We start from the raw sequence: 23751 nt of genomic DNA, 5'->3' as shown, positions 1-23751 counted from the left end.
GTGTACAAACCACTGTGCATGCAGAATTACGCTTGCAAATATCTGCACTGATCCTGTATAGCCACAGGACTACCCAACTCGTAAGGACTGGTAAAAATAATTTAAAACAAACAAACAAAAACAAAAAAACATCTTCCCCATCTACATGTATCTAGAGTGACTTTTTTTCCATCAGGAACTGAAAGGACAAAGTCAGAGGGTGGAGAATAAAAGGAGAAATATTCTGAGCACCTTTTGTCGGTGGGGTAGAGCTCCACGGTGATCACATCCAGGGCGTTCCAGGCGGCGATGCTGGCCCCACAGAAGAGGCACTGCCAGCCGATCATAGCTGACTCGCTGTTGCCGAAAAACAGAAAGAAGCAGCACACTGCTGAGATCAACATTGAGCCACCTACGGGGAGCAAACCAAAGGAAAAGTGTTGGCACCTGTTCCCCCTGTCCACAGTTGAGCAAACACATTTGTTGATAAAGACGGTTTTCAAGTGATGGCATTTCACCCCAAGAAGAATTAAATCTGCAAGAATCCAAAAATACGTTGATGCTGATTATCTGTCACTCTCTGGTGCTGGAAACCAGCCTGAAAATGTTCTCAATGACCATCTGATCTTGCTGATAGTTCTGCTCTATGGAGACTCTGAACACAGGCTTTTCCAGGCAGGTTTCCAGCATCTCAGACATCCAGATGGACCCAGGAAGAGCAGAGGCAAGTAAACATGAAAGTCAATGAGGAGCAAGAATCATTGTGAAGGTTTTGCAATTTGAGTTTTGAGTGAAGAGCTGGTGCATTTCATATCATATTGGAATCACTTGTCACATTTCTGGTCTCAATTAGGATAATTTACAGTCAATTGTATTAAGCACTTGAGGTCTATTTTAATTACAAGAACATCATTGGATTTCATGGCACATTTGCACATGAGCCATAATTTTATGAACACCACCAAGGGAGAAAGTGAGAGCAGTTCATGCTCAGTTAGGCACAGTTCAGATTCAGAAAAATTAATGGCTACATCACTGCCTTCTACCCCATTAGGAATTTTCACCTGAAAGATGCAGTTTTCGCAAAATAAAAGTATCTTTCACTGTTGTTTCACTGTTGTTCTCCAGGAAAGTAGTTTTTTTTTCTCTTTGGGGTTTCTTGAATTGATTTGACACTGACCAAAATAATTTGGATGGTGAACTGGAACTAAAATCCTTTATTTAGGACATTATGTTGCATTTTGCTACTGCAGTGCCCTACCCACAAAAAGCTTCCATATCCACTTCTCTTCCATGGTACTTGGCCAAACTACATCCCCCACTGTGTCACATGAATATTACCTCTGCTGCAGAGGCACAGAGCAGCATTAAGGGTCACTGTGTGTGCACCAGGAGATCTGCTGTTTGGCACAGGAGAGGGTTTAGCAGAACATCATAAAAATGAACTGAAGTCCCAGCGAGGCACAGAACGCAAAAGTGAAATTCAGTTTTCATGTTAAGCTGACCAGAAATAATATGTTCAACAGAGTGATATGGGTGAGATGCCAGAAGGCTGTTTCAATTGAAAATTCCATAGTGAAACGTTTCAGCGTGTCATTACTAATTTTTGTCCGGTACTTTTCATTCTGCAGAAGAAATAAGCATTTAGGATTCCAGCTGTCATCTCAATTCCAGATGAAAAAGTAGAAGTGCTGACATGTTTGCAGAGTGGAAATTCTGATTCTCCTTCAGCTTTATTTAACTTACATCCCACAGACCCTATAGATTGTGTGAGGTTTTTTTCCAAGTTCACTACATGAACTTGAACATGAACAGCATATATTCCTGACACACTGGTGGGGTCATCTTGCTGACCTTAACCTGACTGATGGTTAAGCTAAGCTAGCTAAACTTCCCTCTGTTCTCAGAAGAAACAGAGAGGTGAGCTCAAGAGCATGAGTCTCCTCTTACCCCTGAGCCACATCCTTGACTTTATTAAACTCACTTGAGTGTCCCTCAAGGCATGATTCCCACAGTACCTGGAGAGCAAGGTCTGAAACCTGGAGGAAGCAACACCAGAAATTCCCAAAGTAATCATAAAGCTGATAAGGTGATAACTTATTCCCATAACGCTAAAGGCTGTGACATGGTCAGTTAATCTACCATATGCTCTCGGAAGCTGTTTATAAAATCATTACAAAATCAGAAAACCAACAGAGGGAACTCCTGGGCTGTCAAGCAGCCACATCAAGTAATCTTTGTGAATATTCATTGCTACAAGCAAAGTGTTTATTTATTTAGAGTCCTAGGGACATCAGCATCAACTCAATGGCACCAAGAGGTCCTGCTTCAGCTCCAACCCTGTTGTGCTGAGAGCTGGATAATCATACAGGCTTTGACATAAAAATCAAAATAAAGGAAAAAAGAAAAAAAAAAAAAAGCAGGATGTCACAGAAAAGCTGGGTGGGGAGGTGGGGGGCAGGTAACTTGCCCACTGCCACGGAGTGGATCACTTGCCTCACCATTGAGTCCTTTCAACCTTCTGCTCCATTTGATACAGGAATGACTCATCCCCACCTGTGCCATCTCGGCTTGCGTTGGTGTGTGTAGATGAAGTGAGACCTTCGCATTGACCTTGGCTCTTTGCAGAGTCGTGTTCCCACCCACGACCTGCACCATGCACCCGTCATCCCCACTCACCAATCATCTTTATCCTCCCTATTTTGTCCATGAGTAACGCAGAGATGATGTTGCCCGGCAGCACAGACAGGCTGCCCAGGAAGCTGACCAGGTAGATCAGGAAATCATTGTCCTCCTCGAAGTCCAGGTGACAGCCTTCCTTCTCCTTCATAAACGTGCTGTTTATCAATCTGCAGTTGATGAACTTGTGTTCATAGAGATCTGCAAGAAAAAGAGGCAAAGTCTTGATCTTGCTTGGCTGATCTCCCTTCATATAACAGCAACAGGAATCAAAATCAAATCCAAGATCTGAGAGGTACTCCTCACTGAATGGAAACAGCCAGGAAGGTTTTACTTTAGTGGCAAACTCTAGCTGCATGCTTGGCACCTAGTGGGTGTAAGCCCAAGCACTCCTTATATTTGTGGAGTCACCTGGACCAGTATTATCACGCCACAAGGACAAGGCAATGCGGGCTGGGCATTATGGTTTGCTCTCTATTGGAGCAGAAATGAAAATCTTTTTCAGGATAAATTAATGAATATTTTATTGCTTATGATCATCAACCAAAGGTTGGTTAAAATTCTATTTTAAGCCAAATTTGTTGAATTGAGCTATTAAACTGCTAGGCTCTTTGCCATGATTTTAATCTGCCAAGGTCCGAGTGTAGAATTTTGTGTTTTCCATGCAGCAACCAACAACACCAGAAGCCATGGGGTTAAAAACACTGATGGAGCAACCTGAAGCCTCCTTCCAAATGCATCACCCTCTTTTTTCCATCATCAGTCTCATTAATCAGCATGGTTAACCACACACAAACACACATATCCCTATGATTCTTTCTCCTAGAATCTGACAAAATAGTTTCTAATTAGAAATTAGACTACAGCAGGAATCCCATTACCAGTGTTATAAAAGACAGTAGAGATGATGGTGCAGTTTTCAAAGAAGGTCTCGCTGGATGTCACATCTTCAAAGTAGCATTCCTCAAACAATGAGTCTTCAAATCTCACTTCCTTGAATTTCATGCCAATAAATCTGTGGGTCAGGAAACAGAACTTCACTCTGTGCTTTAAAGATATTTTCTACACTATATAACATGCAACAGCTGTTTCAAGAGAGAGAGCACTAACGGCAATTAGTAGGGTCATTTACAGAAAAGGTGTTGCTTGAATGCATAAATGACCTTTCAACTCCATGCTTATGTATTTTGTATTTTAGTAGGAGAGAAGGGTTTGAAGAGGCTTAGGGTTTCTGGCAGTTTTTCTGCTCCTCAAAATAAACACCTTAAGAAAGCACGCTTCTAAGGCTGAGTGAACACAAATCTCACTTTCGGTATTAGTCCATGTGAAGAAGACATAATTTCACTGAGTGCATGGCATTTTCTTTATGAGCTGATCTTGCTGTCTTCCTTATTCTGCCTCTTCCTCCAGCATAAATACAAACAGACATTATCATGAGCCCATTGAGCGATTTGGTGAAAGACTTCTGGCAGCTGTTTAAACTCAAAGTGATTTTTTAAAGAAAAAATGCAGTGGAGTTTCTAGAGGGAGTGGGGAGATTATCTGAGTTCTGCTTGTAACAATCTCTGTTCAAGGACTGTTGCCTAGCGTGTAATGAAAACAGATTACACTAAAAATAATCAGCTGTGTCAGGTGATTGATTTCTCCTCTGATGGGAAGCTTGACATGTCTGACCTGCTTGTCTGAAGGATGACACAATATTGATTTACCTGTGAAATTTTGCAGGGAGACTGGGAAAATGTGTTTGTTAATGCACAGGCATGTTTTGAAGATGTAAGGAGCTATTAAGAGCAAGCATTATTGCTCTAGTTAAGGAGGTCACAACTGTCACTGAATAAAAAGCCTTCTAACGTATACCCAGAAACTTAATTGAACTGAGCACTTACAACACAGTGTAGCGTGATGGTTGTTTACACCATTAAATGAACACTGCAGGGCTTCTTAACTGAAGCTACTAACAGATATTATTAATGTTTAAAATACCACAAGAAGACTATTCAAGGCTTTTTCTCTGTGTAGAAGGTCTTGTAGGTTACAGCAAAACTTAAGTTGTTCTGCATTTGCTCAGTAATAGCCTGCGATGTATTTATTCCCAAAGGCTGTTAGAAGCCCTTTCCTGCAGTTTGCTTTCTTAACATCTATCTTTAAAAGAGTCATATGACAATGGCCTGGTGTTCAATGGAGTTTGAACTCACAGCCAAAGGCTAGAGGGAAAATGCAGCTATAAATCAAATTGAGATATGCTCTGGGCATTACTGGAATGAAGCTTGATCAGGTTTTGAGTTACTGAATTTGAGAGAATCAAGGCAAGAGAATAGTGACGTACAGCACAGCTTTAAATCTTCATCCTGCAATGTACTGAGCATCCTCAGTTCTCAACGAAGTTCATGAAAACTGAGCATCTTCTCTGGGCCTAAGATAAAGGTCCCCAATGCCTAAATTTGACCTACATCTCTTTCTCACCAAACTTCGTTTGACTACTCAATAGGCAGGAAAATAGGAATTATGGGGTGAGGGTTGCACTATCAATCACAGCTCCTTGCCGCAGGGAAGGGTCTCCCACCAATGTCTATGAGATATACACCAAGGAAATCATGACAAAGAGTTTCTGAGGAGGAAGGAGCAACATGCCTGGAGAATGAGATATAGTTTCACCTGTGAAGATTAAAATAATTAGTATTTTGTGTAAATTTGAACATCCAGTGAGACCTCCCCACATAGTGCAAGGCAGCTAGAGCAACACCCTGTCTAGTCTATCTGGGGCAATGGGATCACCACAGAATTTACATAGGAGTATTTTTCCACCCATTTTATTTGGATTTAGAAAGGTAACAATGGCCTGCTACAAATCACTAGGATTTATATTACTGTAGAGCATAGTGTGATTGGGGTCCACACTGGATGCAGAAGAAAAACCACGAGGCTGAGCCCAAAGAGGAGAAGAAAGCGAGGAAAACAATGATGTTCTGTCAGAGTAACTTTACTGATTTCAAAGCATTCAAAGAGAAGGTGACACAGTCTGTGGCAAGAAGCACATCAGTACAACTGGCCATGACACAGCTGGTACTAATGGGCTGCAGGATGGACACCTGGGTAAGTCATATCGAGGATTTAAAGAGAAAATAGCTTTTTATTTTGGAAAAAGCAGCAGAGCAATTTATTAAGGGATGGTCTCTGCTACCCAAGGCCAGTAGATGTCAGTGTGTGCTTAGGAAAGTGAAGGCACCTCCACGTCCAGCCACAGCCAGGTGGGTAGCAGACCACTGCCCTGCTCACAGGTTTCCTCCCAGGCATCCCCTGTGGATGGGGATGGAAATAGCTGAGGCAGTGTGTGAAAAAGAGGATAAAAAAAAGTCTGTGGAAAACTGCCTTTGGAATTTGAGATGCAGACTGAATGTACAAAAGAAGAATAGATATTTTCAAGTTGGTGGAAAATGAAAAAAAAAAAAAGGTACTTTCTAGGACTGTATTTCAGTTTGCATGCATTGACTCACATCCTCGTCACTTACTTACCATTCTACTGGTCACTTACTTATCATTTCTGTATTCCCCATTTCTATGGATCTGGTTTTCCAGGGTGAAATTAAACGTGAAGTGTGACACTTCTTCCTCATCAAAGATCTTCACTCGGGATTCATACGCCTCATCTTGGAGATACCGGATCATATCAGGGAACCAGACAATAAGGCCATAGTAACTGTTGCAGGATGGTAGAAATACATGAGGCATACAAGATCCTGGCACTGCTAATATCAAAATACTTTTCAAATTATCCACTTAATAACTTGTAAACTTATTCAATTGCTGATGCAAATGCATTTCTCATACAAATTCTTGCTCAGCTCTGGCACATGACCAAGCAAAGTATCTCCCTACTCCAAACACCCAGCTGCTCCAGATGATACCTTTTTATTCACCTAAAGCTGGACAAACCATCTAAGTTTTAGTGACATTGACTCCTTGGTTGGGAAATACAGTGATGTACTATTCTTGATGCCCAAAAGACCAGCAGAGCAGTAAAAAACTTGTAAACTCCCCCAGAAGGCCGATTTCTGCAAGTGTGAGACTACGGTGAGATTTAGACAAAATTAACCTGTAGTTTCTATTTAGGCTCACCTGAATAGTTTTGATATAGACTGATGAACAGCTGAAAATCAGGTAGGGTTTTTTTTTGTTTGGCTGGCTTTTGTTGTTGTTGCTTTGTTAGTTTTGGCATGTTTTTGTAGTTGTTTTGGGGTTTTATTGTGGACAAGGTCAAAGAAAAGATCTAGGGGTGAGAAAGTCAATATACTACTGCTCTACTGAGCAATTTTCAAGTCCTGATTTATTCAAAGCACCTTGTACTCTCATATAAGTAACTGGATTGATCAATAGTTCATAGGAGAGCAAGGCTCAGTACACAAAGACTTTTTAGAATAAGATTAATTTTGGAATTTTTAAATTTAGAAGTGTAAAAAAAAAATCCAAACTCCGAGGGCCCTCTGGTTTCCTGAAAAGGTTAAGGAAGTACCTTACCTTAAGGCCATTGTAAACCAAACCACAGCCAGCATCAGTGTGTTCATCCTGTACTGGGCTGTTAAACAATATAGCACATTGTCCCAGACCTACAAATCCAGAAGGAGGAATTAGCTGCAAGGAAATACCCGCAGACGCTTGACAAAATAATTTCTGAGTGCATCATAAACTTGATGTCAGTAAAAAGAACACACTGGGGAAAAGTCAGATATGTGACTTGTATTTAGTGGTTGTTCAAAATTATATTTACCAAGATAAATGGCTTACAAAAAGATCATTCATCCAGCTACGTACCAGGGTACTTGATCTGAACTCTCTGTGACGAGCTGGATTACATGACTAGGACTGGACTGGAACTATGCAGTGTCTCTCTCAGGCTATATGAGTAAATGTGGATATGAGCCTGTTCTCAGACCCTCTGAGAATTTTGTCTTTTCAAATATACATCTGATATAAGAGGTACTTTCAAACCAACTTCCAAAGATCACTGAAAAGCAAAAACCTAAACATAGCTGGCACTTCAGGAGGGCTAAGATGAACTCAGGTAGAGATGAAGCCAAGCAGAGCAGGAGGGAGACAAAAATCTGCTTTTCTTGACCTGCTACAGGCAATACTGCCAGAAAATCAAGGGGACATAACTCCTCATGCTCTTAACTTGCCACATAATTGTAGTAATAGTATAGCACCTGCGCTGCTATTAAGTAAGAGAGCCTCTCCTTTACACTTATCCTCCTAGACTAGAAGCCTCTGGCAAGATTTTCCACAAAGATCTGCATGGGCATAGGCAAGCAGCATAGCATGTGTGAAAGGTTAAATTAGCCAAAGAGACTATGTAACGTTGTTAGAAACTCAGTCTCAGCAGGTGGAAGGAGCAAATACTCTTCTGAATCCACTGTGGGTGGTAAATTCACTTAGGCCTGGGGGAGAGGGAATCAATATTTATCTGCTCAGAGGAGAGTCAAATGCTTGGGGCTGTGGCTGGCCCTGGAAGCTCATTAGCACAGCTGGATTATCGTGATGATCACAAGGGCATTTCCAGGCCTGGCTGGCAGTGTGGCAGTTTGCAGATGCACATATCTGCATAGAAAGTGCAATCAGATTCCAGCCCTTTGCAAATAGCAGCAGATTTTTTGTGTGGGAGTCAGGGTGTCAAGATGCCGTGACCTGAAGCAATGAGGAACTGGACCCCCAGGCTCAAAAGCCCATGTGGGATGTTTTTTCTTCCCTTTACCTGTTTGAAAGTAGTTGTGATTCTGACTAGCCACCGCTGGTACCAGGTCCCTGTTGAGCTCTGAATTTCAATAAATTCATCTACTTGCTTTGGAGTTTTGATATAGGAAACCTGGAAAGAAAGGAAAAAAATATTGGACTGAAGTTTCCGGAACTGATCTTGGGCGGATTTTAAATTCCACTGTCTTCTGGGCACTGTTTCCACTTTATATCCCTTACTATCTTTTCCTTGAATGTTGACGCTAACAATTGAGCTAACTGATTTAATTACAGTAAGATATTTTCTTATAGAAAGGAGCCTGCCCTCCTTCCTTTCTTCCATCTCTCCATCCTTAGTCTCTCTCCTTTCATGCAATATTTTAAATGCATCACATCCATTTCAGTCTTTCATATATTGGCTGATGTGCCTGTGTGCTAATTTATTTCTCTATCCTTTAGATTCCCACTAGAAATTAGGACTAGTCAATTACAGTAAAGTGTATCTCCATGATCAGTCACTTGTATCTGCATCCAGCTGTGCCCTCAGGATCTCTTTCTTCAGAGACAACTGGCAGGTATATTTCTGATCCATCACCTTTTAAGTATCACTGGCAGAATTTCTATAATAAACAAATGTGTAGATGAGAATCTTTGCATCTGAAAATCCATCCTGTCATCAAGTGAGCCCACACCGTGGAATCTATTTGCTCTGCCAAAACAGTTTGAATTTTCAACACTGAACACCTGAACTGAACTGCTCAAGAAGCATTAAAAATGAGTCCCAGAACATATTTACTCAGTAACTTTAAATGAAAGACATATTCAAGCAAACGAGATCTGTTTGTAAACATAAGAAGGTGAAAATTTCCTGAATAAATTTCTGAATTTGAATGAGTGCTTTGGCTTGGCTGTGGAGTCTCCATGTTCCTCTTGCTGGCACCGTTTAAATGTCAGATCTGGGAACTCATCCTGGTAACAGCTGACTCACTACAAACTAACAACTTCTGGCCTATCAGAAAAACACAAAATCTGACAGTTTGTGCTACAGCAGCCACACTTATCACCTGCCTGTGCCAGTGGATGTCAGTAAATCTTGACTGAGCCGGCGCACAGTACCTCAAGCTGTGATATTGAGATCAGCTCATCCCGTAGCAGCCAGGACACTGTTGGATGGAGTAATGAGCACTAATGGGTGCTGTGCAGCTGCTCCTTCACTCTTCTCCTCGCATCAGACTCTCACAGTGCCCTACTTTGAAATATATCTATATATATTTGAGTTTCAGCCCTCTTCTCCTCTCTGCCTGGCCCAGCTCAGCATCCCAGCAAAGCCAAGTAGGGATTTAGAGAGACAGTCTCTCTCACCTTTGCTATCAAGGTTCACAGTAGTCAAGTGGCTGGCAGCCTAAAAGTAATACATGCTCGTTAAGTTCCTACCTGAACCTGCACACAATTGTCAAAAACGGACATTAAACTTTAATTTTCTTGAAGGATCCCTCCTGAAGGGCCTTGTTTCATAAGAAAGCTTCTGAAGATAGAGCCTGTCCCTCCTTGTTCAAAAAGACCCATTTTACACACAATCGTACCTTTCTTTCCCCATCCCTCCCATCTTTACAAGCATAAATCAAGAGCTATTCCCTGACTGACTCACTGGAGTTTACAACTGAATTATAGTAATTTGTAGATAACCCCAGCATAGCCCTTTTACCTGATTTTACTAATAATGAAGTCCACTGGTGTGACCTTTTTCACAACAAGCAGCAGACTAATGAGTAATAGCCACTCATCCCACTTTCCCTTGGAAAGATTAAAGATTGAGTATGAGGCAGGTGGAGTTTAGGAAGCTCATTAGAAGGTATGGAAAGTTTAATCAGAGTTTGATTAGAAGCCAGACTGGAGAAAGGAGTGACTCAGATCTCCCATACAAATAACATCTCTCTTATTTGGTTTTAGTCTCTTACAGCAGACTAATTAAGTGTGTGTGAAATAGGAAAATTGCTGGTCTATAGGCTGCAGAGCAACACCAGAAATGGAGAGTACTCACTGCAATTCACAGGATTGACTAATTCTTGAAAAAACAGGCTGGTGTCTAACTTTAAATGCAAAAAAACATATCTCAGAGTCCTTTTTCTGACTGCTGGGAGAGGTCATGCTCAAAGAGTCTTAAAGGAGGAATAAACTGGTGCTGCGCTGCAACAAAGAAGGAAAGTACTATTTTTTAAGATTTTTTTTTTACATGCTGGTGGCTTTGTTAAACTCACCGTGAACACCCTCTCTGGCTCACCCTTCGCTCGCATGTTGGTGTCGTGAACTTGCTTGAGAATCATCCAGGCTTCATCGTGTTTACCTATCTGAAAGCACCAAAGGAAAGGAAAACAAGTACTTGAGTTCCCATCTCTGTAATTTACCAAGGCATAGAGACAAACCAATTCTAGAGGTCAAGTGTAATAGAGAAGCAGACATACAGCACTGGTTGTGTTAAACACAAAGAGCTGAAAGCACAGTTTGTGTTTACAGAATGTAACATCTCTGTGCTGAAGAAAGGAGTTACCCTGAAACTGTCTGAAGCAGGAGAGGAGACAGCAACAGAACTTTGAAACCAGATGAAAGAAGAGGAGATGGACGAGGAGACCTGGGCTCTAATCCCACCACTGCTAAAGACTTGCAGGGTGAACTTGAGCTGGGTATTGCCACATTTAACATCTGTGAAATAGGATTAACAAATCCTTGCTTAAGAACTCCGAGGTTTGTGTATTTTACTCAGTAAAATGTACTCTGTCCTTTGTTCTTCCACTAGGATTCAGTAGTTACTCATGCAAACTCCATGAGATGTTTTAAAAATGCCTTTGTTGGGCTTATAAAATTTCCAGCATTCACCACCTTTTTCTGTACCACATTTGGCAGTGAAATACTAATCATTGTTGTTTGACGCTGTAGTCTTTGGGGTTTGAGCAATCTGTGGAGCTAGTGTAGACATGTCGGAGCAGTTCTGCCTCTGAGCTTGTCCTATGTGTGTTTGATGGGACAAAGACAGACAGACAGTGACACATTAGGGACCAACTACCCTCTGCTAATATCAGATTGCAGCGCTCAGATAAATCATCTTACCTCCAGCAAAAAACGTGGGCTTTCAGGCATGAATTTCAGTGCCACCAGGGAGGCGATGCAGGGCAGAGCACAGACAAGAACAAAGACTCTCCAGCTGTGGAAGTGGTAGTTGGTTCCCATACTGAACCCCCAGCCTGCAAACAGAAAGAGCCAAAAGTAAAAATCCTGACCAGGAATTCTGATTTTTTTTCTCTTCTAAAGCAGCTCTGAACTTTACAGCTCTGTGTGACATGGGGACAGGTTCAAAGTTTGTTATTCTTAGTAATGACAGCTCTTGGAGGCTCAATAGCGTGTTCAGTAGATAACAGCAAGTGAGTTCATGTTCGTTACAGAAAATGGAACATTCTGGCTCAGGCTCTGCCTTTTAAAAACCTTTTATCTTTGAGTTTAGAAATCATATAGTGATAAGAATAGCTCCATACAGCTGTAGGCAAGTAAGACTGGGAAAGGGTAGTGGAATCAGGGCCATAATTTATTGCTGCTCAGTGATGTTACAAAGAGTTTACAGAGGTTAAATCTTCTCTGATCTGAGAGGCATTTTAGAGACGGCTTCTTGCCATCTCATACACAAACATGTATTTCACATTTTATGTAAGCGAGCTAGGAAAGCAAGTTTATTTTTTTTCCAGACCTACAAAACCTGACCTGAAATTCAAACTTAGAAGAATCAAGATCCTAATCTTGCATTTGAGATTCCCCCTTTCCTGTTTTTTCCTGATGTCTGACCAGGTCAGGTATTCCCCTGCTAAGGGCTGGAAAGTACAGCATTGTTCTTACATTGCTCAATTTACTTTCCCTAGGCTCAAATCTCAGAAGAAAAGTTTAATTCAAATTTTTTCTATAAATATTGTTAATCCACATAGTAAGGAAATCATCAAGCAATGGCTTTTGCAGAGGTCTCATCTGAGCCAGTCATGGTGTTCTACTCATTTCATGAAGTTCCATAATAGCAGGGGAACATAGGAAATCAAAAGCTACAAAAACGCAACATCAAAAAGTCACCTGAAAAATAAGTGCAATATCAGTACACAAGGCTTTTAAAGCAAATATAGTTGCAGATAGTAGAATTATTTCAACCTGACACAACTATGCAGTAAGTTTGCCTGTTTGTTCCAACATTCTCCATCATATCAAAAGCATGAACTTAGTTTATAATGAGTGTACTTTAAACACAGTAAAAATGGATTGATAAGTAAATGTTAGGAGTTTTCTTCATGGTCTTTGTTGCCTGTCCTACTTTCCTCAAACAGGATTTTGCAAACAGCTGGTGTCACTGAATACTGAGGGAATTAATCTTTTCCAGTAGATATTTGCTTCTGATGTTTTCCTAGGACGTACACATGAGTTACAAGGAATAGCATGTGACATGCAGATTTTTGCTCCTCAGAGAATGAATATGTTTCAGTCCACCCACATACTTTCTCTCTCCCAGTTCTAGCTCTGGGCAGGGAATCCATTTCACTCCTCAACTGAATTAGGTGAAGTCAGGTGCAACTCCAGCCCACCGTATGCTGGGGAGACGTGTCGTCAGACACACAGCCCTGAGAGTGCTGACGCTTGGCTATGGAAAAGAGCATGTGCTGTCCTCACTGCTGTCATTCATAGCACCCAGTAATTCTCCGATTAGTGTTACTTATTTTTGATAACCGGATCAATTTTTGCAATATAATCACAGTCCAGTTTGCCCTGAATGCACTGACATTTAGATTAAAAGCTCAGGCTCCTGCAGTGTAATTCAAGGGGTGTATTGAAGCTTTTGATGCAAAGCGGCCCTCATCAGTCCTACTTACAGCCTTAATATCAGTCAGACAATCACGCAGTCAATTTATCAGACCTTTTATGTGCACTTCAGGTATCTGTTATTATAAGGTTTTTTATGCTTAGATATGTAAGGACTGACTAATGATACCTGTGCAGGATTTTGAGGCAGTGTAGTGATGCAGGAATGCGGTATTGTCAAAAGCACAAACCAATTACCATAATGTGGGATGATGCTCCAAGCCATTGCTGAAGCAAAAATGCCACCGATCATCCAGAACATGCAAAGCCAGCTCAGGTGTTCCCCCCTCTTCTCACGAGACAGGAATTCAGAGAAATAGGCAAACACAATGGGGAGGGATCCTCCGATACTGAGGAGAAAAAACAGCACATGAGCACATGGGAAGAATAAGAGTCTTCTTCATGTCTTTGTAGCTAGGATTGAATATACAAAAAGGGAAAGTCACACTCAAACGCACTGTACAAAAGTGAGAATTTTAGGAAAAATGCAAATCTCTTTGGCTTGACTGGTCTTAGACATCAAAGATAAACAAGATCCTTCTCGTGCTCTGGAAGCTGAATTTCCTGTACATTTTATAAAAAGGCAGTGTAGTGCCTTGCTCTTCATCTAGACATCTTCTCTGTTGTTATTTTGTGATCACTCAGGGAGGCAAAACACAGGCAAGCGATGGGAACGGCTGAGGATCTCACTGGAGGCCTTGGCAGTAAGGTGTGTAAAACGTGGTAGTTATTTATCAGTCTCACCTTTCTGCACAATCTGGGCTGTACTAAAGGAACGTCAATGACAAAACTTCCCTACTGCAAACACTTCAAGGGTCTAGAGTGAGGTAACACAATCACATGTGCTGAATGGCCATGCCATCTTGGCTCAGTACCACAGAGGTATCTCCTGAGCAGCCTTTCTCCTCCCACCCTGCACACCCGAACTGCCAAACTGTGATGGGATTCCTCCAGGACATGGGACAGATTCACCAGTTACCCACCCGAGGCCCGAGATAAGGCGGCAGAAGAGGAAGAATCCATATCCCTGGACAAAGGAGGAGAGGAACGCGAAGGCAGCATTGATTGCAAGTGACAGGATGAGGCATTTCTTTCTTCCCAGTTTATCAGCAAGGCCGCCCAGCATGACAGCCCCCACCATCATTCCTAAGTAGACTATCAAGCCTAGAGTAGAGATAGAGAGACGGTGAGTTTGGTAACCGTGTGGAAATAGTACGCAATGTAGAAGCTGATTTTAAAGCGCCCACATGGCAGCTGATATCAACCCAGTATGCTATACAATAGAAATACCCCTATGCCCCCCTCAATCAGCTATTTCAGGTGCCATAAAGTCTATCCATTGGTGGAACCTAATTCCCCTATCTTCTGCCCATGAGCTTTGTTGCTCCCTGCTACACTGCATCCTGCAATACAGACATATCCGCATCTGACCAGACCCACATCTTTCTTTCCCAACCTCACTGCTCACATATCCCCTGCACGTAAGCAATGGCCAGACATAAGCAGCTTAGGATGCACATGTCCCAGCTATGTGCCACCAACGGCACAACAGAATTCTGATGTCTTAACTCCACTAACCCTCCTGAGCACAATGGGACTGGAGATGTGTAGAGAGGAGGATCTCTCTGGCTGCTGTTTATGCTCAGAAAGTTGTGGCAGCAAAGACACTGCTAAAGTCTGGCTAAATCTCTTTGCAGGTTACCTATCCAGTATATCATCTCTTTCACTCTCTGCTTTTCCTAGCATTATCTTAAAGGATCAGTCTGTTACCAAGACTCATCTTGTGTAGCACAGCTATTTCCTCTGTTACTGAGCCAAAATCTTGCATCTAACCAAAGGAGAACTTTTAGAGAAGAGTACAGTCTTGCACTGAAAATTTCAGAAGGGAGAAACTACTGCTTGAAGAACATCCCTTTGGAGGGTAAATCCTCACCTTGAACTAGGTATTGACATCTCTTGAGAACCAACATCTTCCCCAGGACTTGTTCTGTCACATGCATCACTTGGGAAACAAGGCGACAATCTTTTTTGTGATTCATTAATGTTTAAACAACATGATCAGTCTGATGGCTGAAGGCTGTTCTGTGCCATCCAGCAAAGCTAGCTAAGGACCAATGCAGAGAGATGTTTGGCAGCTGGTTCCGTCTTTCAATGGCAAATGCCCACACTTGATTTGAAATGCATTACTAAATTAAAAGCTATGCAGCAGAGAAGCACTGCAGCATTTGAAAGATGTTTGTCTCACATTGATCAGAAGTGGAAAAGTCTGGATTTCTGAAATATCCCCATTCCATAGCAGGGCAGTGGGGTCACCTCTCTGTGAACAGTTCTGCTTTCCTTTCTGTCTACATGATGTCTAATAGACAACCAGAATTTTGTGTCTTGAAGGCAAAAACTTTATTCTTGTCTCTTAACAGCCTTAACAGAACTATGACACAGGATTTTGCCAGTGCAATTGTACCTCCACCATAAGCATGTGACTGTGCAATCAATACCCACACTCCTTGCTCTGCCCTCCTGACCCGAGCTGTCCTGGTGAGGTGATCTGAAGGTGTGTAAAGGTTTCAGATATTGATCTGCACCAGTCAGAGAAGATACGTACACAGCTTGGAACCTGGGATCTCTTTCTCTGGTAAATTGGACCTCCAGCTTCTTTGCTGAAGTACAGATTACAAGGGAGAGCTGATGTAAAAAACTGTTTCAATCCAAAAATCTTTCTAAAGGAAGAATCTTAATGCAGTTCTGTAAGGCTTAATGCTTTTACCCTGGCTCCTGAGCTACATTTACCGGAGCAGCTCTGATCTCAGCCAGCAGACGGAAGTGATGATGCTCCCTGTATCTACTCACTGGTGCATGGCAGCCTCCCATCTGACAGTGAGCCCTGCCAGCACCCTGCCAGCGGCTCCCAGCACAGCTCAGCCCACACAGCCAGACCCCAAAATGAAGAAAAAATTATCTGTCAGCATTAATTCTTTTTTTTTTTTTTTTTTGAGAAATCCCTGGATGGCAGATGTTCACCCAAATCCTCTTAATAAGAGAAAATGTCCCAGGTCAGGAGGAGGTGGAGGAGGTTGTTACCGTCTTCTAGGCGCTGATTTATTGCAGCTGGGTGCCCTGGCTGGTGGCAGGGCAGCCAGTGCTCTGGCCAGGGGAAGAGTGGGCTTGGCATGGGATGTTGCAGTGCGTGAAGCTGGGCATCAAGAAGTGGAGTGGAGCTGCTTTTCTGGGCAAACCCCTGCAGATTCTGACTGAGGAGCCCAAACTTGTGATGGAAAGGAAGATTATATCCCTGCAACACAGCGTTCATCAAACAGTGAGTGACATAAAGCACAGTAGAGATGTTCATGTCACAAACTCACTTAGAGGACGTGGCTTTAATTGGTTATCGTATGTGATAAACCAACGGATGCATTGTACCTTAGAAATTTAAAACAATGAAAATCTGTAGTAAAGGAGACCTCAGGGATGACCAGAGACTGTCCACTTGGCCAGTGTCTGAGGGGAAGGATTCCCGTTATAGAAATGTTTACTTCAGGGCTGAAACAAAATCAGCAGGACACTTTATTATGATGGAGAGGTCTCTTTTGGGAAGACTGCATGTTCTGGCCAATATCATAATACCTTTTGTGGCAGCTGCTATAAAACACTCTGTCAGCTGCTGGATCTTAGGACCCAAGGTGCACAACAACGTCAGGCTTTGCAGATTGCTGTGTCCTGGATTAAAGATAAGGTGGCAGGGACACAGGGAGGAGTAGAAATGTTACTCATACAGTCTCCATGAAGGAGAGACAGTCTTCTGGAGAGTACAGTGGTGGTTGTTACCTCTGAAAGAGATCCAGTCTATATCAAGGAAACTAAAATTTTAAGGAGAATTAGACCAAGAGTAATGACCACTAAATGGTATTTGTTCTGCTATGTTGCTTCTGGCCACCAAATATGCTAAGGAACAACATTACTATGGTCTGTACCAGAAACTCGACTCCAGTCCTTGGCTTCAAACCACGCAGACCTGGACTGTGCTGAGAAAGCTCAGTTTCCAAATGCAGTGATCAGGTGAAACATTAAGGGCAATTCTGAATAAGCTGTTATTTATGAACTATTCCACAAGTAATGGAGCATAATGAATGCCTATGGGAAAGTCTGCAATAGTTTCCCATAAAATCTGTGGAAAACCAAAGATCAAAAATTCTAATAATATATTTCAGGTTATGACTCATCCAATGTTTAAGTTATAAGGAAAATATGTGGCCACTGGCTGGGCTTATTCCTGCTAGGAAAGAGGTAACATGTAGAGCATTTCCACACTAAGAAATTTATTAGTCTTTACTGGAGTTGTGTCCTCCATGACAGACAGTATTTATGGACTTAAAAGCTGAACTTCCAGGAATAAAAGCAGATACAGTATATGGCTATACATGTGCTAAACTGTCTTTTTACTGTTTCAATATAATTAGAAGTAGACTTGTAAGGGTTTCATAAAGAAAACAAAAAATTCAAGGCTAAATCTCTATCACAAACATGAATTTATTTATCAATGGTCAGTGGAATTTAAGTTCTTAAAAATGAGGCAGATCTGTAAAGAATCCCTTTCAAGTCAGGGCAAGGACTCAGGGAATAAACTGAAAATTCTAGCATAAAAAAAAAAAAAAAAGGTCTATGGTAAGAATTAACCCCAGAGTCCTTGGGGCTGTCAGGAAGGTGAGGCGGCTGCCTGGGTCCAGGTGCAGGGTTGTGTCTCCTAACAGGTCTGCATGGAGCCAGTAACCACAGAACCACAGGAATGTGGAAGCTCCTACCTGCCTTCAAAGCCCAGGCCACCACCAGCACAGCCCTAAAGTAAAAAAGGCAGCTTTGAAAGGCAACAGCATTTGGACAACAGAAAAGGATTAGGACCTTCCACATCTTGCAGTTCAAAATGTAATAAAAGCAGAATCCAAACCCTCTCACCAGCATAGCATCTGCTATACATGGATGCACTTTATAGACACAAACAAAATTTTGTGAGTCTGGTCTGGACAATTTGGGAGATGGATGAGGCAAGGCACAGGATCCAATTACATGTGAGTGATTTAAAGAGAGGAATAAACACCAGAAGTCCTGACTGTCTTGTACTGTAGCGATGGCTGGTGTGTCCCAGAACAGGGGATGGTCTCAGCAGAGGATGAACTGAGGGCCAAATGACATTTTTTCCCTTCCTGAAATTTCTTATCTGCTTTTTCTTGTAGGCTTATTAGTGCTTTCCCCATGAATCTCCTTGACCTTGTAAAAGGAAATAAAATGAAAGGGCAGTCTTGTTGCACTTGCCTTGTTGATCAAGTACCAGCAGAGAGACTTCATCTACAGCTAATGGCTCTGACACCGAGAAATGAATCGCACATGTAAAAAGTGCCTTTCCATTTTCAGAGACCTGGGGGTGGATATCTGGCTGATGAGACTGAGGGGATTCTGCACATTAAAGCCAAAGGTAGATGCATGAATCTACGAATGCTTTGACGCAGCACCGGCGAGGCAATACACACCGAAGACTTGAGCGAGCACTGCCAGCACAGCGTGGGTGGCTGTTTACACTCAGCCGGCTTCACAGTCCCCCCCACAGGACTTGTCCATCACTACAATATTCATGGGACCATCTGGTTCCCCCCACCCAACCCCTCTGCTGAGGCAAAGTTTTCAACAGAGGAAGCCAAACAAATCCTTTGCTGTTAAACGAAAACCTGTTCATGCTGGCTCTTGTCAGATGACATTCCTACAGAGCTTATAAATAGGGATGTAGCTATCCCCACATTGGACCTGCACAAATTGTAGTGCATTCCAAAATTTAAAAAAAACACATATCTTTTTTCCCCTAACAGGTCCCTACCATTGGGAGTGATGATGCTCCTTGGGCTGCAGGAGGGTTTCTGCCCAAGAGCAAACCTGCAGCCAGGAATTCCTGCCCAATGCTGGGGACGTGGACATGGGCAGGTCTCACCAGGGTTTAGCTGGTTCCCACATTGTGGCTCCATGGCCATGGAGGTGCAAAACAGACAGGTGTGGGCCACAGGGGAGCAAGGGAACCATGGCTGGGCTTGTCTGCGCTTATCCAGTAAAAAAGAAAAAGAAGTGGAGAAAAGCCACTGAGCTCTGCTGAGGGGATTAGGATTTACTGTCATATCAGGTGAATTCAGGTCAACGAGAAGCTGAGGCCAGATTTTATCTCAACTGATAATAAAACATCCTCTTCACACAACCAGAAGCAGGGATATTGTAACACATCCTATTAAACCTGATTCATACAGCGAAGCTTGAATTGCTACAGAACTGCATAATTACTAGTAGGATATTTTCTCTGTTTTTTCTCAATCTAACATTGCAAGGCTGAGAGTCTGTAAGATTACAACCTCCTTAAAATATTATTACTAAATCATAAAAAGAAAAAGGGAGATGTGTGTCGGAAACACAGGTTTATTTCTCAGCATTGGTGTGGCTGTTTTGCAGTTAGGGGCAAAGCCCTTAAAAATGTTCTTGTCTCCGTTTACTGAACTGTGAAATGATGATAACACAACTGCAGCTCTGGGGATGTGGGAAGTCTGATGCTTTAACTGTGCTTTGTGGCTTTTATATGCAGGATGTGAAAAAGTTTAAAACATTGCTATGACACCATCTTTTTTACTGGCTGTGTATTTACTGTTCTGTGCCTGCAAATATAATACTTAGTCCTCTGAGAAGTGTTTAAAGCACTCGAAGGTATAAATTTATATGATATTTCTCAAAAAAATGATAATGTGTGCCTTTCAGCAAATAAGTAAATACAAATTTTATGACTTTTCATACAATTATCCTTAGCAAATAAGATAAAATCTGTTTCTGACGGGATATACTATACTGAAAAGGAATATTCTGTTTCAGTAAATTTAAGAAATTAATTATTATTATTATGACTACTGCTGGTGAAAGCTCAGCAAAGCAGATTTAGCAAATGAATATTATTCTTATTACTAGTCTTAAAACCTGTTGAAATTCAACTGTTAAAATATATACAGTTATTGTTTCTTCTCCTTTTTTTGTAATACCCCTGCAACAATCTTCAAAATAGCATTTCACATAACAGAAAAACTCCAAATATGTTTTTTGTCCCACTAGGGATATTTAGGGCTAAACTAGCTGTTAATTTGCATCTGATGGGGAGATGTTTATTTTCAGCACAAAATGTAAACGTTTTCTAAGATGTGTCATACTCATTTCACACATTTTGTGAAACACTGTGGGCATCTGTTTATTTGTAATTTTTGCATAATTTGGCCATAATTTGCTCGATATTTTTCCGTGCTTGCTTTCCGAGGGAGGAAAAATAGGCAATATACAGAGTATTTAATGTCCTCTTAGAAGAAGCTGAGCTTCACTAAATTGGTCTTTAGGGGGCATCTACTTTAGCTCTCTTATTTGTCCCTTCCTGTTTCTGAGAGAGTTTGATTACTTAACTGATTTATTTCCTCTCTTGTTGATGGCTGAGACCTTCTTGTGTGTTTAAATGTTAGCAGCTGCCTGGAAGCAACCTTAAGTCCACCTGGGATAACCTGATTATTTTCCTTAGCAAAAATGTGTTGAGACTAACAGCCGCTTGGGAATAAATATGAGTTCATCTGTTGGATAAGGTAAAGGGCAGTAACTTGTGTGGATGGTGACCCTCCATCCCTAAAAGCTCCTGATAATTTGAGGGAAAGCTGTTCCTTCTCTAATCAGCCGTCTGTTCATTCTGTGCAGACACACTCTTAGAAGATTATCATTGCACGCTAGGCAGAAATTGAGGTGAGGAGTTCTTTGATTGCCACGCATTGTTGTGCCAAGTCAACTGTAAGTATCACTGAACCCTGGATATTAGCAAGATCAATTTGCAATAGCACAATCCGTAGACTGTTGAGGGAATGGAAATCCTGAGGGAAATGAGCTTGTGTTGGAGGCTCTGAGCTTTGTTAGGAGATACCTTTTTCTAATTGCTGGTGGGTGGGTGCTGAAGCCAATCCAGGAAAGGTTTTGAGTAAGATTATGTTCTTGTTTCCATCAATAGCACTTCCCCAGCCTTTCCCTCCAAGAGCTGATAGCTGGCTGTCCTTATCACGGCATGTACCAACAGCTGCTCAGAAAAGGGATGAAACCCTCTTGCATGGGCAGTACTGGGGATACCAGGCTGTGCTGGAGGCAGATCTGCACTCAAACCTCATGTCCCTGTGCTGCCCTGGTGCCCACCAAACATCCAGCACCCTTTATTCCTTGCTGCTGCCCATAGCTGGGCAGAAATCTTTCCTTCTCTTCAGACTCAGAGATCCCCACTCTTCCCCTCCTACACCCTACAGCAGCCCCTACTTCAGCTTCCTCACACCCTTCTTGATGCCCTTGGGTAATCATCACCTGCATCAGTGCATTGATCTGCAATCTAATGCTTTCTAAACCACGGTTAATTCATCTTCACAAAGGATCATCTCGCAAACATCAGATCCAAGAGGAAACTTGCAGCCGTGGAATACCCAGCAGACAAGAAAGTGTGTTTAACAAATAAAAATGACTGAATCAGAGATCTGTCTCATGTACAACACCAATCATTAACACTTGAGTTCTACCATAAATATTCACTTTCTGACTCAAACTAAGATGAATCAACTTTTACTGTTTTTAGGAAAATTCTTTGATTTCCCCATATTTAAGCCACAAAATAGTGTGAACACAAGATTTTACAAACAAGCTAAGGACAGAAGAAATTGTTCTGCAAAACCACATTCTCAAAAGTTGTCTTTATAAGTGAGCAGGAAAAGCAGCAAAGAGTGCTCTTCCCCTAATTAGCAGTTCCAGATTAGCTTCGTTAATGTGCTGGAGGCTGTAGCTGGGATTGAATATGGATCCAAATGTCTCCTTGCTGATTCAGAGCTTATCAGAACACCCTGAACATTCAGCCTTGCAAATACTGAGCTGGAAGAAGCAGAACGAGCTCTCTGGGGAGATTTCTTATTCATTTTTACCTGTGGTTGGGCCAGAAATACTTCAAAGATAGATTTTTCTTGTGACATTTGAAGTTTTCTGAGTAGAGTGCCTGCCAGAGCTTGAACTCTACAGAGATAGATATTTATAGGGTCAGAGTTTCAGAAGATCTCAGCTCTCATATAGTCATCAAAATAAGTGACCTGCTTCTCAAAAAAGGTCTCATCACTAAAAAAGCACCCAGCCTGGTGTCCTATAAGGAGCTGGTGAATTCAGAAGTCCCTTTGAAAACAGAATCCAATTTGCTTTTAGATATATCTGATGTGAGATATTTTGAGCTAGAATTTTTAAGTGGTTTGCAAAGCAAAAAAAAAGGAACTAAATTTTTTAAGGCACAAAACTAAGTTACAAACCTGGCTAACTACAGAAATAAACATCCTGATCCTCAAGTTCAAAGATAAAGAAAAAACAGAAAAGCGTTTAGGACCTCAGTACACCAAGATGAGAGGTCTATATAAGCGTAACCATCTATCACCTTTGCCACATGAAAATAATGCAAATAAAATGGAGTCAAGGGCTGCGGTTTAATCCAAAATCTGCATTCACCTTGTATCAGGCAGGGATTCTGGGCCAGAATGTATGAACTACAGGCCCTGATGATTCCCCTACAGCCCCAGTACATGTCCATCGAGACACACTCTCCCCTCCTAAGCAATTCTTCCAAGAGCTACTTTATTTTCCTTCCAGATGTGCTGTACTATTGCACAGCTGGCTCTCACTACAGGTCATGCTGGATACTTTCCTGGTTCTTGGAGATCTCTGAGGCTTTGCTGTCTTCAACTTATAACATGCAAAGGAAAAAAACATTCATCCAAACCTTTCCACCCAGTCTCACAACAACTAAGCCTTTGTAGTTTGATCACAGGGAGATGTCAATAGTGATGCAAAAGGGATGTTGCCAGTAGCATCAGCCTGTAATCCCCACACAACACATTAATTGCATTCCACAGACCTAAGAAGAAACCTCCTTTGGCTACCTCTGATCCAGAATGTATCAGCAAATGGCTCTGACCAAGAAGTTAACATGCAGAAGGAACAGACTACACAGCTGATTTGCCAGTTGGGAGTTTGGGCTGAAGAAAAGAGGAATCTGGGCAAAGTGGAAAACTTCAGAGAGCAGGACAGCAATGTAACAGCCAAGAGATGCAGAGCAAAGGGACCCCTGTCTTCTATAACCACCATACTTGGATAGTACTGCTCGGTGGACTGCTCATTACAACATATTTTCTAAAAGCATTGAAATCTGAGTCACTAGATCCTCAAGTAGGAAAATACACTTTTAACCTTTCACGTAATTTGTCCTGGAACACCACTGTGAGTTTTGCCCTGTGGACCTGTTGACTATAAGCTGCTGTGTTCAGGTCCAGCCTGCAGTGACCAGTACTGGAGCCACCGCTGATTCATTAGGTGGACTTAGATGTGGTGCAATTCTGCTGCTTTCTCAGTAGCATGTAAACCCCTCTTGAGTCAGAT

At 41.9% G+C, this 23751-nt stretch overlaps 1 protein-coding gene across 3 annotated transcripts in view; it reads right to left on the bottom strand.

Annotated features, from left to right (window-relative positions):
* SV2B (synaptic vesicle glycoprotein 2B) overlaps window positions 1-23751 on the bottom strand; it is a 63697-nt gene that overhangs the window by 5739 nt on the left and 34207 nt on the right. For all 3 annotated transcript variants that reach the window (XM_065076619.1, XM_065076618.1, XM_065076620.1), the window contains 10 exons: window positions 14250-14430; window positions 13465-13616; window positions 11488-11621; window positions 10641-10730; window positions 8405-8515; window positions 7174-7262; window positions 6191-6355; window positions 3540-3673; window positions 2659-2859; window positions 232-391 (listed from right to left, as the gene is read on the bottom strand). In XM_065076619.1, coding sequence (XP_064932691.1) covers window positions 232-391; window positions 2659-2859; window positions 3540-3673; window positions 6191-6355; window positions 7174-7262; window positions 8405-8515; window positions 10641-10730; window positions 11488-11621; window positions 13465-13616; window positions 14250-14430 — 1417 coding nt within the window. The remainder of the gene's footprint in view (window positions 1-231; window positions 392-2658; window positions 2860-3539; window positions 3674-6190; window positions 6356-7173; window positions 7263-8404; window positions 8516-10640; window positions 10731-11487; window positions 11622-13464; window positions 13617-14249; window positions 14431-23751) is intronic.

Source organism: Columba livia, chromosome 11 (assembly GCF_036013475.1).
Source record: "Columba livia isolate bColLiv1 breed racing homer chromosome 11, bColLiv1.pat.W.v2, whole genome shotgun sequence".
NCBI lineage: Eukaryota > Metazoa > Chordata > Aves > Columbiformes > Columbidae > Columba > Columba livia.
The sequence above is the reverse complement of the archived record's forward strand: the minus strand, read 5'-3'. Positions and strand labels throughout refer to the sequence as shown.